General features: G+C 37.9%; 1 protein-coding gene across 8 annotated transcripts in view; it reads left to right on the forward strand.

Annotated features, from left to right (window-relative positions):
* Positions 1-8,776: 8,776 nt before the first annotated feature.
* The window catches only part of MLLT3 (MLLT3 super elongation complex subunit), a 300,025-nt gene continuing 291,070 nt past the window's right edge, over positions 8,777-17,731 (forward strand). For 3 of the 8 annotated variants that reach the window (XM_007498061.3, XM_056806665.1, XM_056806666.1), the window contains exons 1-4: positions 8,785-8,847; positions 9,165-9,216; positions 9,444-9,541; positions 10,549-10,729. In XM_007498061.3, the coding sequence (XP_007498123.2) occupies positions 8,800-8,847; positions 9,165-9,216; positions 9,444-9,541; positions 10,549-10,729 (379 nt within the window). In that variant the 5' untranslated portion in view covers positions 8,785-8,799. Of the gene's footprint in view, positions 9,217-9,443; positions 9,542-10,548; positions 10,730-17,731 lie in introns of those variants that run through there. The other 5 variants (XM_007498060.3, XM_056806668.1, XM_007498062.3 and 2 more) reach the window with 4 other exon arrangements.

Raw genomic sequence — 17,731 nt, forward strand, 5'->3', positions numbered from 1 at the left:
CAAGGGACCCTTGCAATCTCCTCCTGAGCAGTTGGCCAACCCTGCTTCTGTCTGTGGTTGAGAGCTCCAGAAACCTTTGCTGCTGCTTCAACTGTGCCCAGGGCCCATTGCCAAGGTGGGGTCTGCCCTGGCATGCTGCTTTGTGCTCCACCTCCACTCTGGCACACTAGATCCCTTACACCAGCCTTATAAGTTATTTTAGGCAGAAAAATTACTTTACCTCATCTTTTTGTTGGGTTATGCTGCTCTAGAATTTGTTTTAAGGCATCATATTATAGTTTCTTAGAGGGTAATTTGGTGGAGATCAGATAGATCCATATACCTTCTCTGCCATCTTGACTCTTCTGGTAAATTTGTTTTGGGTGGATATGCTTACTGTATAAGGTTAAACTTTTATTCTTATTGTCTTTTCTGGGAGATTTGTAGGAAAGTGGAGAGGAAGTATTAGTGATACCAAAAAAGGAAGAAAATAGAAATAACATCAATGAATCATATGCAAAAGTTCAGAAAGAAAAAATGAAAAGTACAGAGTTAAAACTAATGTTTTATTTAAATGAGCTATATATAACATATTTTAATTGTTTTTAAAGTTGTTAATGAAAATTATAAGGCAACAAACTATTTAGGGTCTGTTGGTCAGGGAGAAGATTCAGTGGTGATATTTGAGCCAGTTAATTTGAATAAAGACTAGTGGTAATTGTCAGATAGTGGTTAAATAAAAAGAAATGGAGTAGAAATTTAAAAAAAATGAAGCAAGGATTAATATGAGTAAGAAAATCACAAAAACAAGTAAAGAAAGGGTGTTAAGGAGGTACAAATAGTTTGGGAAAATTGAAATTAAAATTATAAGGTGTCAAATATTTAGAAAAAAGTCTATCAGGAATATAATAGAAAACTTCAAGAAATTCATAGATGTAGCAAATGACATTTTCTAAACAGAAAACATAATGAACAAATAACAAATATCTGACTTTAAAAAATCACAGAATTATCAAAATAACTAGAAAACATGTAGATTCACATGATAAACCTAGAAAAGAGTCTAGGATATAACAATTTCAAAGTTATTGACTTCCTATTAAACTTTAAAGAAAAAATACTTCACGTTGCTAGTCAAATATGGAAAATGTTTTACATGACTGAACATATATAACTGGGCAGCTAGGCAATGCATAGTAGGGTGTTGAGTCTAGAATCAGGAAGACTCAGATTTCTGAGTTCAAATCTGACCTCAGACACTTTTTAGCTGAGTGATCTTGGGCAAGTCACTTAATCCTGTTTGCTTCAGTTCCTCAGGGAAGGATTTTTTAAAAGCTTCAATTTTTAAAAATTATTTTTAGATATAATTGGAAAAGTATATTTTAAAAAAAAGAAACTGTCAGTTATCATCTTCTCCTTGACACTTTCTTATCTGGATTTTTCCTGACATTATCTGAATGATCCTTCTTTGTCTCCTTTGCCATGTCTTCATCCAATCATACTCCATTACTATGGGTGTCCCCCAGAGCTCTGTCCTGGGTCTTCTTCACTTTTTCCTCTATACTATTTCACTTGATGAGCTCATTAGAATCCAGGGATACAATGATCATCTCTGTGCTTATAATTCTCAAATCTGCTCATCCAACCCTCACTTTTCTGTTCACTTTCATTCAGTCTTATATCTCCAACTGCCTCTTGAACATCAAACACTGGATGCTCTATTGACATATTAAACTACACCATGTAAACTGAATTCATTATCTCTTCTCCCACCCCAACCAAAAAAAAAATCTTCCCCTGACACATTTTTCTCCTTTACTCACCCAAGCTCCAAATCTAGATGTCACCATATTCAATCTGTTGCAAAAGTCTGTTTGTTCTATTAGATTGCATCCTTTGAGAGCAGGGGCTAGTGGTTGTCTTTCTTTGTATCCCCAGCTTTTATCTCAGTGCCTGGCACGTAGTAGAGATTTAGTAAATGCTTACTAACCCACTATCTCACTGACAGTAGTCTTAGCTCTTGCCAGCTCTGCAGTGTGGATACAGGCAGGGCCTTTTTCCTACTTACCAAAAGGAGGAAAATGCCTTCTTCTTTGGAAATATGAGGATGGCATTAGATTCCAGAGCAGATATTCACCGCCCAACCACATATATTCTGCCCTTAATTAAGTGACTACCATGTGCCGAAAACTGTTAGATGAGATACATAATTTTGGTTCTGGCTCTTGTGGAACTTATATTCTAGTAGAAGAGGAAGACACAAACACAGATGCTTATATCATACAATAAATGTATTAGTGAGATGCCAAACAAATATCTGTGAATAGAAGTTCAAGAATAAAGGGTTATTATTTAGGAGGACAGAGGAGAAAGGAGCCAAACAAGGCGTATTGCAGGAGGTAGCATTTTTTGGAAAATAAACGTTTTATTGCTTTTTAAAATATGGTCATTATTTCCTAATGAATGTCATTCCATTCTTTGTATCATCTTCAGTAACAAAGTAGTGTAGTGAAAGATATTGGCCATTTCTAATGTTAACTTGGAAATAACACAGCACTATTAAATAGTCAGAAAAAACCAAGTCTTTAATCAGGATAGGGATAAGTCCAATTTGGCCCTTTACTCAAGAGTTTGGTGCCACAACTTTTTCAGGGTGCAAACCCTGGACTCTGGGGATGTTATGCCTAGGGAGTGCCACAAGGCTAGATGAGGACTCAGAGGAACAAAAGAATTTGGGGAACCTATATACCATTTGGGGAGCCCAGGGGCAGGGAAAGATGATTGACATTGCTATAGCTACAAGGAAAATGGGAGTGTTCAAACTACACTGACAGGATACAATCAAGCTTGGGAAAAGAATCATAACTAGAGGGTGGGTGTAAGAAAAGGGGCTACTTACAATGGATACTAAAGGATCCTTAGCATATGCTTAGTCCCACTCTACTAGAATTGTCATTCCCCAGAGGGTCCCCCACTCAGTCTGAAACTGCTATCTTGGGATTCCCTTCAGGGTAGATTCCCAGGGAACAAGTACAAACTTTGGGGTCTCCACCCTAAAAGCTAGTCCTGAAACTTGGGGTTCATCAGATCCCACTAGGCTACAGTTTTGGGATTCCTAGATTCCATGTTGACACTAATAGCATATACTTCATTTTGAACTTTTAGTTTACCCACTTCTTTACTGAGAGGGAGCAAATATGTTTCATCATTAATCCTCTAAAATTGAAATTAGTCCATTACTGCATTGATTAGAATTCTATCTTTCAGTACTGTTTTAATTTACATTATTGTGGTCATTGTGTATGTTGTTTACCTGCTTTTGTTCATTTCATTTGGCATAACTTAATACAGATTTTCCCATGTTTCTTTGAATTCTTCATGTTTGTTGCTTATTATATTGTTATTATAAGTATTCAGACAGAGGTCAAAAAACTATTCCTGCCCTCGCCTCGTGAGGAATATCATGGAGGGGATTCCAGCCTTTGATGGGAGAGGTTAGGCTAGATCACATATAAGATCTCTCCCAACTTTTAAGAGTCTACTGATTTTTAAAAAAGGCTATGGATATATAACTTTGTTTTTACTGGGATCTACTTATAAATAATAAGGCAATATTTCTGTTGTTGCATGTAATGATCGCTTGGTTCTGCTTGTGACTTTATAATTTCATGTAGGTCTTTCCATGTTTTTTTTTAATTAACCTGCTCCTCATTTCTTATGGCCCAGTAGTATTTCATCACAATCATTTGCCACAACTTATTGACATAAAAATGTTTTTAAATTCCTCTCCTTCCCTTCCATTCTGTAATCCTGGACTAGGAAATATATAAGAATAACTTTAAGACACCAAACAAATCTTAAAGTGTTAGCTATTTTTATTAAGTCAGGGCACCACCCTACTAAATAATTAAATGATTGCTGTGGGTGAGCTCCCATCTTCCTAAAGTAGTAATATTTTTCTAGATTTATTTTCAGGAAATATCTTATGCATATCTGATAATGGCAGTGACAGTGTATTTCTTTTCTCAGGAAAGTCATTGACAAGATGCTTAAATGGTTATCAAAACAATTTTTTTTTTCAGTTAGAATGATGATCTCCCTTTTGGAGATCCCAAGACACTGTAACAGAATCATGAATTAAATATGATCACTAAAAACATCTCTTAAATTATATACAAATTTCAACAGATTTCCATAATAATAAAATGGGTTGGGTTGTTCAACAGAAATCATATTCTCATGATCAAGAGGTCTATCATTCTTTCTTTCTTTGAAAGATTTTTTCCTCTTAGAGTTTGAAAAAGGTGACTTAGGGCATACTTTAATTTAGAGAAAAGGCAACTATAAGTGGGCCATTGTTCAACCAATTTAATATTATTTCACTGTTTTCTAGTGGATAAAAGATAGAACAGGGAAAGAATACACTTGTGTTTTCTTACTTGCTCTGTCACTTAACTGGTTTGGGGTTTTCAAATAATTCACTTCAATTCTTTTGTGCCTCAGTGTCCTATTACTGTATAGTATATATGTTCTCTTCAAGTGTTCTGAAATGAAAACAATGGGTTTAGGGGGTTTCATCAAAACACTTCTATTCTATAAAATGTCTTATTTTTCTCCTATTTGATAGAATTTGGAGGGTATACATACTTTGTCCTCTCAATTAATTTGCTTGGGACAAGTAAATAAAGTAGTTTTTAAAAGGAAATACAGTTAGTAGGAAGGGTGTCAATAACAAATCTATTCTGTCTTTAAGAAGAATGACTAATAGAAGAGGAGTAACTTTGTTTTGTCAACCAGAAGAGAAATTCTGCCCAACAAATAATCAAACATAGCAAAATTGTCTCTTCATTAGTTTGGTCTATTAGTAGCAATTACTCTTTAACGCCCTTCAGTAATTATCTTTTAACTTCCTTCACCCTCACCACCCTCTACCATAAATATTCCTAGGTCTGGCCACCTCAGAATTCCACTTCAAATCACCCACCTAAACCAAACACAGCTGCAGGTAGAGAGCCTGAAATTAAAAAAAAGAAGGGTTAGTGTGGGAGATGAAGAAAGTCTTCGAAAACACTTTGCTATTTTGCTATATTTAAAATATTTCTTTTCACTTGCAAATTATTTATAGAGATGTCTCTCTTTCCTACCTCCAGCTCCTAAAGATTTTGAATGACTTAGAACATGTGTGTAATATAATGAAAATCAACACTTTTCTTACTGTATTCCAAATAAATGTTTATTGAGTAAAGATTAAATGAATGCCATTATTTAGAACTATGAGATTTTAGATCTCAGAAAGATGATCAATTTTGTATTAAATTAGATTTCCAGGACTAAATCTATGATTTTATAAATGCTCTCATTTAATAGACGAGGCAACTGAAGTTTAGAGATTAAGTGACTTTTTTTTCAAGGCTACAGTATAGTGAAAAGTCAGGAATAGAAACTTTAAATTATTTATCACTGTAAAAGTTAATCCTAGTAAGAGAAATAAAGTTAGTTAGAGAAATAAAAGTTCTGTAATCTGTAGGATTAAAGATTTAGAGATGGAAAGGGAGTTCAGCCTTTTAATTTTACTGATGAAGAAAATCTTGCAGAAAATCTCCCATGTAATGAGAGCTACATTGAGAATGTATGTTTGAACCCATTTCCTCTAACTACGAATACATTATTCTTTCCACAATAAACCACAAAAGTTTGTTTCTAAATTTGACTTGAATTTAAAGGGGGGAAAAAACCCCTCAAAACAATACTCAGCACACCCTGGCCAGATTTCTAGTTTTTTCGAAATTGCAAGAACTTGTTTTCATTACAACGGTACAAAATGGTCCATAAAAGGTAGTTTTACTGAATAATTAGCAAAAATTGTCGGATAATCTAGAATCCCTCTGCCCTAAAACGTTGAAACTATACCTTAAAATGGAAAAAAAACCCCCAAAATACATTTTTTTAAAAAAAAAAGGTCAAGTGAGGACGGTAGTGTAAGGGCTCATTGCGCCACCTACTGACACTATTGGGCATCTTCCTTTCTCACGGTTTTTATGCTTCAAATATAGTCGAGTTTCTGAAATGACCTCTTTTAAAGAAGCGTCGGGGGAAATAACTGTGACCTTACGCTTCTGACTTATCTTTTACTTTATTTTGGTGCTGTCCAATTCAGAAGTTTTAAAATACACAATTCACAAAGAATATGCAGATTTCGAGTATTAAGTACGATATTCGAGACTAGAGTCTACAGTGACATGGAATAAATGCAATGCTGACATCAATTGTAGCTGAGGGAGGCTAGTTCTGTTTGTCACCTATATTCTAACAGGATCTATAACTGCTCAGTGAGTCCTGCTTTTTGAATAAATGCACTTAGAAAAGAGTAGTTAAGAAATAAATCTATTTCCTTTTCTCGTTTGGCATTAGAGATTCTTTCTTACTTTCTTCATTCACCAAAAGAATTTATTTTATCAATTAATTTCGCTGCGCATATGGACATGTTAATATAAACAGAATTCACCTAAATCAGACTGCCATTTCTGCTTCGGCTTTCAAAAAGGAGTTTTACCTCCTCCTCACTCGTTTTCTCTGCTGGTGTGCGAATTAACAAACGTTGCTAGATTTTCAGTGTAGAATGATGAAGGTAATTGGGGTCATCTATACAGAAAAGGTGAACCCAGCTCTCAGCGCCTGAAAGGCTTTCTGGCTTACTGTTATTTGTATTTGGGGACTGTAGGGTTGATGCTACCCTGAGTGTGTGGTTACTCTGTTTAGGAAATCAAGCTTCACAGATTCGGCAGGATTTGACTTCTGATATCTTCTGTTTAAGTGCCTAGAGGGTTGGTGTTACAAAAGAACCTCCTACTATGGGTCGAGTTGACACAGACCAGGTGTCTGAGGAAGGCGATTTACCTGCTTTTTTGACACATCAAATGAATAATCTCTGTGCTTGGTATTTAAGAACTTTTGCCTCCATTCCTAAAACGATTAACTGTTGTGTGGGTTTTTGTTTTGTTTGTTAGAAGAATGAATAGGAGCGGAGAAAAGAAGTTGGAGCTAGACATAGGATAGGAAAGTAGAAAGGTGACAAAGAAGAGAGTAAAAGGAAATGTTAGGAAAGAAGGTAGACAGGCAAGGAAGGAAGATCCGTTGGCAGGTGGGGGAGGGAAGTGAAAGAAAGGGGGGGAGGGGGAGAAAAGAGAAAGAAAATTTCTAACAGTTTATACCTTCTGAATTAAAATTATCTCCCGACTCAATAAACTAAAGCCACAAGGTTCTTGCCCACTGAAGTACATAGTAATCGTTCTATGTTACTTTTTGCTAATGGTTATTTTTCTTGTTTAACAACATCCTCCTCCATCCCTCTGTTTCTGGTCCATAGGCAAGATAATACCTGCCAGAAAAATTGATGGGACGCCCTTTAGGGATCCCCTCTGGTGGGAAGTTTGTCACCCATAAGTCTAACCCGATTATTATCCAGAGATGGATTATGTTTACTGTCACCAAAACTCATAGAGATTATAATCCAATTTATATGAATTACATTCAATATTAGCTTTGTCTGCTATTTTGAGCCTCCCAGTTGCCCCATGAGTCCTCAAAGGGCAACTAAGCCAGTTCTGATGCAATCCAACTGGCTGCCAAGGAGAGGGGGGAAAAAAGGACTACAAAAGAAAACAACTTCCCTCCACAGCTCATTGACGTGACGTTTGTCTCCCTCTGTCACCTGGGCATCTTAGTCATTGATCAGTCAACTTAGTTCAGAGATCAGTCAACATCTCAAAGCATTCCCTAAGAGAGTAAGGATCGGTTTCTTTCATTCCTAGATCTCTCTCTGTCTCTTGTCTCTCTCTTCCAGTTCATTGTACTTTTTTTCAACTTTGAACCCAGCACAGGCCCGCGGCTTTTCAATCAGAGGTCTGTTGGAAGAGAGTTGCGATGACTCCCTTATTTGTCAGTCGAGTAAACTGAGGCTCTCAGAAGTTAAATGAGTTGCCTAGCTCACATAGGTAGTAAGAGGAAGAGCCAGGACTTTAAACTCATTTTAGGACAAAGCTTGTTTGGTTTTGTATTCGAAACTCTTAGCACCTAGGTCATTGCCAGGAACACAGCAGGCGCTTAATAAATGTTTACGTAATGACTCCAAATCCAATGCTCTCACTACTGAACCAGTAATCATTATTAGCTTGACGTGAGGTACATGTACATGTATGTGTATGTGTGTTTTAAGTTTATTTTGGAATGAGCTTTTGAATGTTCAGTTGAGCTATTCAAGTACAAAAGCAAACTTTTTTTTTTTTGTCGAAGGCAAACAAACTATTTAGGCTTTTATGAAGTAGCTATCTAACTTCCCTGGGAGAACAAACTTTTCTAGCGAGCCCAGAAAGATCTAAGAGCCCCCATCCCCACTCCCCTTCTTCTCTTGCCCCTCTCTTCCACCCCCCTCTGCTGCAGGGGCTTTCAAGGGGGCTCTACTTTGGCTACATTCCAATACTTTTAATCCGTTTTTTATTGTAAGACCGGAGGTGTTTGCACAGGGGCTGGGATCGCTCCCCCAGCTGCCCAAGACTTTCCTAGTCTTCTAGCCCTCTTCTCTTTTCCTCAATAACCTGTTACTTTAAGTAATGCATTTCAGTTTCTACCGTAGTCGGGCGGGGAGGGCGACTGGGGTTTAGTGTAATTTAGTTACTGTGTTTGATTGGCTCGATTGGGCTCTTTCCCTCTCTCTTTCTCGCTCCCCCCCCCCTCCACCAGTCCCTCCCTCTTTCCCTCTTCAGTCCCTCCCTCTTGCACCGGGTTCTGTGTTTAGTGTCAGTAGCTCTCAGCGCAAGGCGCATGCTCCGAAATCCCAGTCTCAGCCCCTGCTGCTGTTGCTGCTGTTTGGTTGCTTTTGCTTTGGCTGTCGGGGCTCAGTTTAATAAGAGAGAGAGAGAGAAAGAGAGAAGAGAGAGAGAGAGAGACAGACCGGGGAAGGGGAGGGGGGGGGGGAAAGACGGAGAATGTCCGCCATCTACCCTCTTCTCCTGGGCGCACTCTCATTCATATCAGCTTCTTCATGAATTACAGCTGAGAAGGGGAGGGTGGGGGCGGGGGGGAGTCGGGGTACCAAAAAACACCCCAGCAAACCTCCGGGCCCCCAGGCATGGCCAGCTCGGTAAGTACATGCAAAAAAAAATCTTCTTTCCTCCTCCTTCACCCAGCGCTGCTGCTGCTGCTGCCCAGACACCGCTCCGTGGTTCCAATTAGAGAAAGGTTGGTATGGTTTGCAGTATGCTGCTTTTCCCTCTAAATCTCCACTCCCTCCTCTGCACTCCCACCCCCCCATATACTCCTCCACTACCCCCCCTTGCAATTGCAAGAAGCGCGCACACCACACACACATATACGCGCGCGCGCACACACACGAACACACACTCACACACACAGACACACACGCAGACACGGTGGAGGAGGCGAATAATAACTCAGCCATATTTCAGCAGCCGCTGCAGCAGCCGGGAGCAGAGTGTGTACAGTACAGGGCGGACTCTCAGCAGTAGCGGCACCGGAGGCGGGCGCCGCAGTGGCCGCTAGGATGGTGCGTTCTCTCCCGGCGTGTCTGTGACAGCACCGGTGCTCACACGCAACTTTAACCCCATGCATGTGTGTGTGTGTGCAGCGTAACAACGATGGATCTGCCTTACCCCGCCCTCCCACCCTCGTTTTTCTTTTCTCTTTTTTTAATTTAATTTTTTTGGGGGGGTGTGGGGTGGGGAGGCCCTTTGGGTGCTCTTTAGGGTGTCTACGGGGTTCATCTGGGCGGTTTTCGATTCCTGTATGGGGTTCACTGCAACAGGGCACGCTACCTTTTATGCGTAATGTTTGTTTTGGGGAGGGGGTGGTGGCAGGGCGCGTTAAGTTATTAATGCATTGGCGTGTTGTATGCTTTTTGGGTGTGTGTATGTGTGTGTGTGACGACGTCTTATATTTGCTGTCCACGAGTCCTGCAATAAAAAGCCCTGGAGTTTGTGACTTGCCCACTAGCAAAAGATGCCTACAGTTTAAATTCTGCCTGGCACAGCGCTGCACATGTATGCATGTTTGCATGCATGTACTCTCTCAACACATAGATATATACAGACATACACAAAGACTTCATGGGATTGTTCCTTTTACGGGGTTACTTTCTATGAAGGGGTTCCCCAACCCCCATTCTTCCCTGCCACCTGGTCTTATATTGTCTGCAGACTGTTCTCGCCTTGCTTTCTAATTATATTTAATTTGATTCCAATGTGTCTGTTGTTAGGTGTTCTCATCCACCTCTTCCTCCCTACCTCCCCCTTCCATTGGGGGTAACATTCCGTTACAATTAGAGCTCATCTGGAGTGTAGCTGACCTGGTCTCACCTTACTGGGTGTATGTGAAAGACATGAAACGTATGTGTATCTATTTGTGTTTATACGCGTGTGAAACGTGGGTGTGAAGAATACTGTTTTCTTTTGTGTGCATCAAAAAACCCCAAACAAAACAGGCATAATCCTAAAGGTAAAATGGTCCTTCCCCCATTATTCATTATTGTCTCTCTTTCCTCCCTTGCTTCCTCAGTGTGCTGTTCAGGTGAAGCTGGAGCTAGGGCACCGAGCCCAGGTTAGGAAGAAACCCACCGTGGAGGGTTTTACCCACGACTGGATGGTGTTTGTTCGCGGACCCGAGCACAGTAACATTCAGCACTTTGTGGAGAAAGTCGTCTTTCACTTGCATGAAAGCTTTCCTAGGCCAAAAAGAGGTAGGGCTGGAATACAAAGGGGGTGCTGATTTTTTTTTTAAGTATTTGCTTTAAGGGGGAAAACAATTGACTTTGCCAGTGTGATTCTCTTCCCTCCTCCTTCCTTCCCTCCTTCCTTGTATGTTTGCTGAGCTCTCAGACTGGTGTTTGCTGCGGCAGGGAAGCTAGAGGCTCCCAGCCCAGTCTCTCTGGCTTTTCAAAAGTCACCGCATGTAGAGGACCATCAGGTGTACAGTATTTTCTTTTCCAAAGCAAGAATTCGCTAGTCCTCTGGGGTGAGCAGCTTAGGCTGTGGATGGTACAGTCGTTAAGGGCTGGGGGTGGGGCTGGAGAGAATAAATGGTATTCGCGTTTTTCCAGGCCAAAAAAAAAAAAAATTGGGTCTTATTTGTAGTATTTTAAAATTAAAAATGCATCGTGGGTATTTGTTTCTTGTTCAGGTATTCGTGTTCCTCGCACTGATCTTTGCTTTGCAGCACGTTGTGTGAAGGTTGCCACACACTTCTTTTTTCCCTCTCTCTGCTAGGTCTTTCCATTCTTATCTTTATGTCTGAATAAAGGTTTAATATTCCCTGCTCATAGATGGCACTTGGTCCCGCCTAGATACTGAGTGTTTTTTGCGGGTGGGGTCCCGGTGTTAGCTTTAGGGGGAGAGTTTGCCACCAGAGGTTGTTTAGTGAAAATGTTTCTTAAGTTTCAGAAGGAACACTTGCCTTCTGCTTTGAAGGCTTCACCACCTTGCTTCGTTGACTTTTTTTTTTTTTGAGTTTGCATAATTCTGCCTAGTCTGTACTATTTCAAACGCTGTTCTGTGCAGGGCAAGACAGTTTTCAGACAAGACAGTTTGTAATGTTACAGGATATTGGGAAAAGAGGTTTCGGTAACCTCAATTTCATTTTCTTTCACCCTCATGGAAGCTACTGTCTGGTTGTTTTAGTTGGATTAGTGGAGGTAACAGTACCACTACAATAAGGTGCTTTGTTTGTGAGCAGGTTTATTTATCTAAGTAGACACAATGGTTAGTAGTTATCTCTCATTTGATCTGTAATCTTTATTGGCATCTAGAACTCCTGCAGTTCCTTAGAACAACATTATAATAAATCCATTCTGCTTAGAGCTATGTGGGAATTATTGAACATCCAGGCAGTGAATAAAGAAAGGAGAAATGCAGGGTCGAGTGTAGAGGTGGCAGAGGTTGTTTTGATGCGTTTTTTGTTTCTCAAGCTCAAGTGGTGAAGGGCTGGGCTGTGTTTTCTTTTCCTGACTTAGTTTGTAATGCTCTTTTCAAATGGGAGAAGTTGAGTTTGACAGGCTTTGTTTGATGATTAATAAATGAATTACATTTCTAAAACGAGGAATAGGACTTGTTGGTAGGAACTATTTAGGCTGGATTTTGTGTCCAGGAATACCAGAGAAATAATTATCATTTAATTGAACCCTATTTTGGATCTTAAAGTCGTGATGCTGAGGAGACTGTCAGGTCTTAATTACTACACAGGTTTGGATATGATGGCTCTTAGTATCTTTTCTTCTGGGGTTTGTTAGTCACTGCAGTGTTTTTAACAAAAGAAACCATCTACCCCTGAGACTCTTGGTACCTAAGGTTGCCATTATCTGACTGCTATTGACTTTGGATGTTTAAAACAAAAATTCAGTTTATTTAAAGAAATATTTGATGTTTTGGGAGAAAGAGCTTTTTTTTGGGGGGGGCATAAAATATAGCAGTAGAGGTAATTATTTCTATACTGTGACAATGAACAGATTGGCATTCAGAAATCTCAAGATTAAGGATTGTTTTGCACATAGCTCCATCTCTGCTCTAGTGGGTGTGTGGTGTGTGACACTCTCCCTTTATTTCCTATACTTAATGATTTTCTGTCCAGCCTGAGGGAACATGACTCTGCAGCTCAGACCTGGGAATTGTTGCTAGGTGTGGTGTGCTGCTTGTTTAACAGTAGGACAATTTCTGGTGTTTAGAGGGTGAGATGTCTGATTGTTGGTAGGATATACTTTTGTGTATTCTCAGGTGTGGAATAACTTTTATTTTATTTCTTTAAAAAATAGGGTCATGTAAGTCATTGTTTTAAAATGTTTATTTTTTAGATTTTTATTTGTATGTGTGTTTTCCATGATGTGACAAGTGCTGGGAAAAATGCCAGCTTACATAGCCTGGGAGAGACCTTGTCATATTGTAATTACACATGACTCAGATTGCAAGGGAACATTTCTCTGTTCATTGGAACAGTTGTAAGTTCAAGCAACACCAAACATGCCACTCATTCCTGTGACTGATTTCAGTTTATTGAAACACGACAATTTCAAAATGACAACAATGATAATAGAACAGGCATACCAGAAATTTCTTAATCTACTCCTGCCCTTTTACAGCCCTAAATCGTAATGGCATGATCAAATCTCATTAATGAGGGAGATGCCAATCTGAAAGTGAAAAATCATGAATGGATTTGAAGTAAATGGTTAAAAAAACCCTTTCAAGTGGTACATATTATAAAAATGAATGCTAATAGATAATATAAAAAAAGTTGTGAAAAATTATTGTATATAATATGGCACATCGCAGATACATTAAGTATCACCCATACTTGTCAGTATCATATAAATAAGAACACAGAGATCTTTAAATATAAAAGAATGAAATGCTAGACCTGTAAATTGGTTTAGTCATTAATTTATTGTTTTGAAAAACCTGCTGATTCTAGTAGTTCCGAAAAAGCCGATTTCCTTTTACTTGAGAGCACGCTCCTGAGACTTTATAGAGGAAGAAATTAGAACACTTTGAACTTTTTACTTAATTGGAATTACATATCCCTTTTCTGAGTTTTGATTTGGAGGGATTCAAATGAATGAAGTAGTAAAACTTCTACTAATACACGTGCAGGAGACCTGCATTTGGAAACTTCTTATGGTCAGTTTATCAGTTAAAGCCCTAGAGTCTGAGAGAATGAAGTTGTCTGGGATCTAGAGCATCTACTGTTAAAAGGATTAGGCAGGTGGTAATGTCATTTTAAAAACTACTTAGTTGTAAAAAAAAATAAAATAAAAGCTCCATGCTTATTTATTTGAACTAGATTTATAATAGTCTACTCTGACCACGTATAAGGCATATCTGCAGTGTTTCATGTTAAATATTAATGCCTTCATTTTCAGTAAGATGTGAATTTGAGTGAACTTTCTAATTATAGCTATTTCTAGCATTGCAATCTGTTCAGTTGACATTTATGATATTAAATCTGTTGCTTATTATTTTCTGTAAGCTAATTTGATGACTAGTAGTATAATTCTGTAAGCTAATTTGACTACTAGTATAATTTGATGGCTTTCCAGTTGAAGCCAGATCCCTTTTGGGGGGTTGGATTCAGGGAAAGAGAGAGATAGAAAAGTATAAAATACAATAAATGTAAGCCTAGAAGCTGTACTTTGATTTATCATTCTCTAATCCCGACTTAATCTTTAATGTTAAACTATATGCTAAATCATTTTGGCAATTTTTTACAAAGCACCTGGGGTAGGGTGTGTGTGTGTGTGTGTGTGTGTGTGTGTGTGTGTGTGTGTGTGTGAAACCTTTTTAAGATATGTATATTCCTATTGTTCCATGTTGTCCTAAGTAAGGTTTTTGAAAAACTTTGCTTGTAAGAAAGTAATCATCTGTAATAATTGGCATTTGAAATGAGAACTATTGCTTTTTCCAGACACTTAAAAAGTAAAATTATGCTATGGCAAAGACTTGGTTTTGAATCATTGATTCATATATGTTGGTCTTAATTTTATCTTTGAACATCATATAATGGGCTTCCTTGTGGTCTGTAGGATTGAATCTGTGCAATGCTGGTTTATTGCCTTTTCCCCTTCCATGAAAGGCTAATCACACAAAAGAAAGGCATCTCATTTTGTCCACTATAATATTATGACTTTCATAGACTGACGGGATCATTATTTCTCCTTTTGATAACCTTGCCATGTAAATAGATATTACTGTGCACTTTATTTGTGTGTGTGTGGTTGGGGAGAATGCTCCATGACCATTGATCTCTTTTTTTTCCCTCTAGTCATTTACCATAGTATTCATTCCCTTGCATGTATACGTTTGTCAGTGTGAATTGGAATATTTGTTTTTTTGTGTTTACCTGTCAATGTATTCAGGATAGAAATAGCTAGTGGGATGGTGATGAGGCAGGACCACACAGGGAAATATCTTAGGGTTTAAGTATGCCAATTACACAAATAGGAAGAAAATTTTAATTTAAAAATTTTCCTGCCATTCATTAAACATTAGAAATATGTCTGGTCTTAGAATTATGGTGCTTTGCATTGCCCTTTATAAAAAGTTTTCCTTTCCTATGTTGCACTTTTCTTTGCACTATTTACAATCTTCTCATCTATCTGACTGATGTCTACCTCCCCACTATGTAGAATGAAAGACTCATTCTTTACCTGAGATTCTTAGAAATGTCAGAATTATTTAAAATGTTAGTTACCTTGTAGCCTGAACTACATTCCTTCCTTCCTAACTCTCATTTTACTACCGCAATGCTTTATATTTAGTTTCAAGTGCTACTGTATGTTCTAAATTATCCAGCATCCTTTTTTCTACTTCTTCAGGTTACTTATGCTTTAAGTATTAGGGAGAATATAGTTTACCCAATGGCTGTATATTTCCCAAAGAAAAGTAATCTATATTTTTATTTAGTTTTAAACCCAAGCTGTGGATGCAAAAAACATTTTATTTTAGCTCTTATGATAAAGGAAAATAGGGAAACTAGTACCAATTAAAACCAAGATTTGGCAGATAGTATATAGAATTTCAAAATAGTTTTGAATTTTGTGCTGCTTCTTATTATCTGAGTGACCTTGGGCAAGTCACTTAACTGCTTTATGCCTTAGTTTCCTCCCTTCTTAAATAAGAGAATTGACTTAGGTGACCTTTGGAGTAGCTTCCTGTTCTAAGGCTATGATCTTTGGTCTTGTGAACTAGAAGAAATTCACTGCTTTATTACTAGAAATAATGTAATGTTTCTTTCATATTTCCAACCCAAGTTATTAAACTCTAAATTTTTTGAAAGGCATCAAAGTCTTTGATAGACCTTGTTTATGCTATAACTAATTAGCGTCCAGGGACCATTTGAGTATAGTGTTTATTCAGTCAAAAAAATGCCTATTGAGTGTGTAAGTCATATAAGGTACTTATGGTTGCTGGGTGTGCTCTACAAAGGAGACAGGGATCTACCCCTGAAGCTTACATATTATACTTGGAAAGGCAGTGAGCACATCAAATATGAATGCCCATGAAAAGGTTAAATCACTGCCCAAAAACTTTTCAGACTTGAAGTAGGAATTAACCTGGAAGAACAATTAGGACCTTCAACAGAAGATAGTACATTTTGCATTCTTCCCTCCCCTTCCTCTGTACCTGGTTTGGTTGGATGAAGAACATTGCTTTATGTATCAAGAGTTCAAATGAAATGACTCTTTTCAAGAGCTGTTTCCGATCACTTCAGCTTCTCAGCTCTCAAGCCCTCAAATTACTTTGTATACACATTATAAGTATTTTGTACTAAGTGTACATATTGTTTCTGAGATAGAATGTAAATTCCTTGATGAGAGGAGATTTCTTTTTTTCATTTCCTTTGTATCCTCGACTGAGGTTTGGGTATGTAATGTGGTACTTAATAAAGGTCGATTGATTAATTGATAGATGTATGATTACTTTCCAAACTCAAAGCTCTGGAAAAAGATCATGTTTTTCATCAGTGTTGAAAATTGTGAAATTTATTTTAAATCATTTTCAGAGGTGAGGAAGGAAAGAAAAAGTTAATCTATGGTATTTTGAATGTTTAACTGTGGGTAAAATATGATGCTGAACTAAACTTTAAGTCACCCTCCAGGATTACACTATCTACTGTAACCAGTCTGGTGGGAAACCAAAACAACCTTGTAGTTAAATTAAGTCTAATAGAAGTGATGAAAATGGGTGAACCACGGGGTTTGGTTAACATGCAGTAACAATGTTATTGTGAAAAAGATGCTCCTTAAGGTCTGTTCCAGGTTGAGTTCATATCATTATGATTTAAATGATGCTGATAAGGATAACCTAATGTACTGATTCTGCTTATCCAACAAGATATTGACTGTTTTGAAGGAGTAGAGAGACATTTTGGTCAAGAGAAGGAGAAATCTGGTTCTGTACTAGTTGAAACTCGCATTCCTTCTTTTTCTTGATTTTAACCTGAATATTGAAACATAGAATGTTGCCCTTTTATGTGTAATTTCTCAGTTGCTTTAAAAAATATCTGTGATAAGTATGTAGCATTATTATTTTTATGGCTTACCACTTCAGCTACTACTTAGCTATGTGTTGCTATTTCTTAGTTTTATTCTGATTATATTACAAGAAAGATCTGCCACTGACTAGCTATTGGATGTTGTTCCACTAAACCATTCTATGTCTTGGTCTGTTCATCTATAAAATGAGGATGCTGGGCAATGAATTCTAGGGTCCTTTCCACCTGTGGTTCTAGTTTCTGATCATTCGTGTGCTTTTAGTCATCCGTTGATGTTTTTGATGTGGGTTTTCAAAGAAAAAGCCTGGAATTTATGTGAATTAACTGTTTCTTAACTGTTAGCAACTAACACAGAATTCACTTGGGCATAAAATTAAATGAACTGGGATTTTCAGCTTGTAACTCCTTCAGAGATGTCAGGAACTTAAACATGAGATTACATCGGAAGTCTGTTCATGCCTAGTATTTGCACATAGGATCACAGTCACAGAATCTTGGGGCCAGAAGGAAACTCCAAAGTTGTCTAATTGAATTTCCTAAATAAACCAAGAAACTCTTTTGGGGTATATTCAGTCATTCAAATTTTTTTGCTTGTGGGGCTCATTTGTTGAGTCTAATTAGAATTATAAGCAGAAGTCAAATATGTGTGTATTTACACACATATATGTATCTATGTACACACACATGTATTTCATTACTGAAA

The sequence above is a fragment of the Monodelphis domestica genome, chromosome 7, assembly GCF_027887165.1.
Source record: "Monodelphis domestica isolate mMonDom1 chromosome 7, mMonDom1.pri, whole genome shotgun sequence".
Taxonomy (NCBI): Eukaryota; Metazoa; Chordata; class Mammalia; order Didelphimorphia; family Didelphidae; genus Monodelphis; species Monodelphis domestica.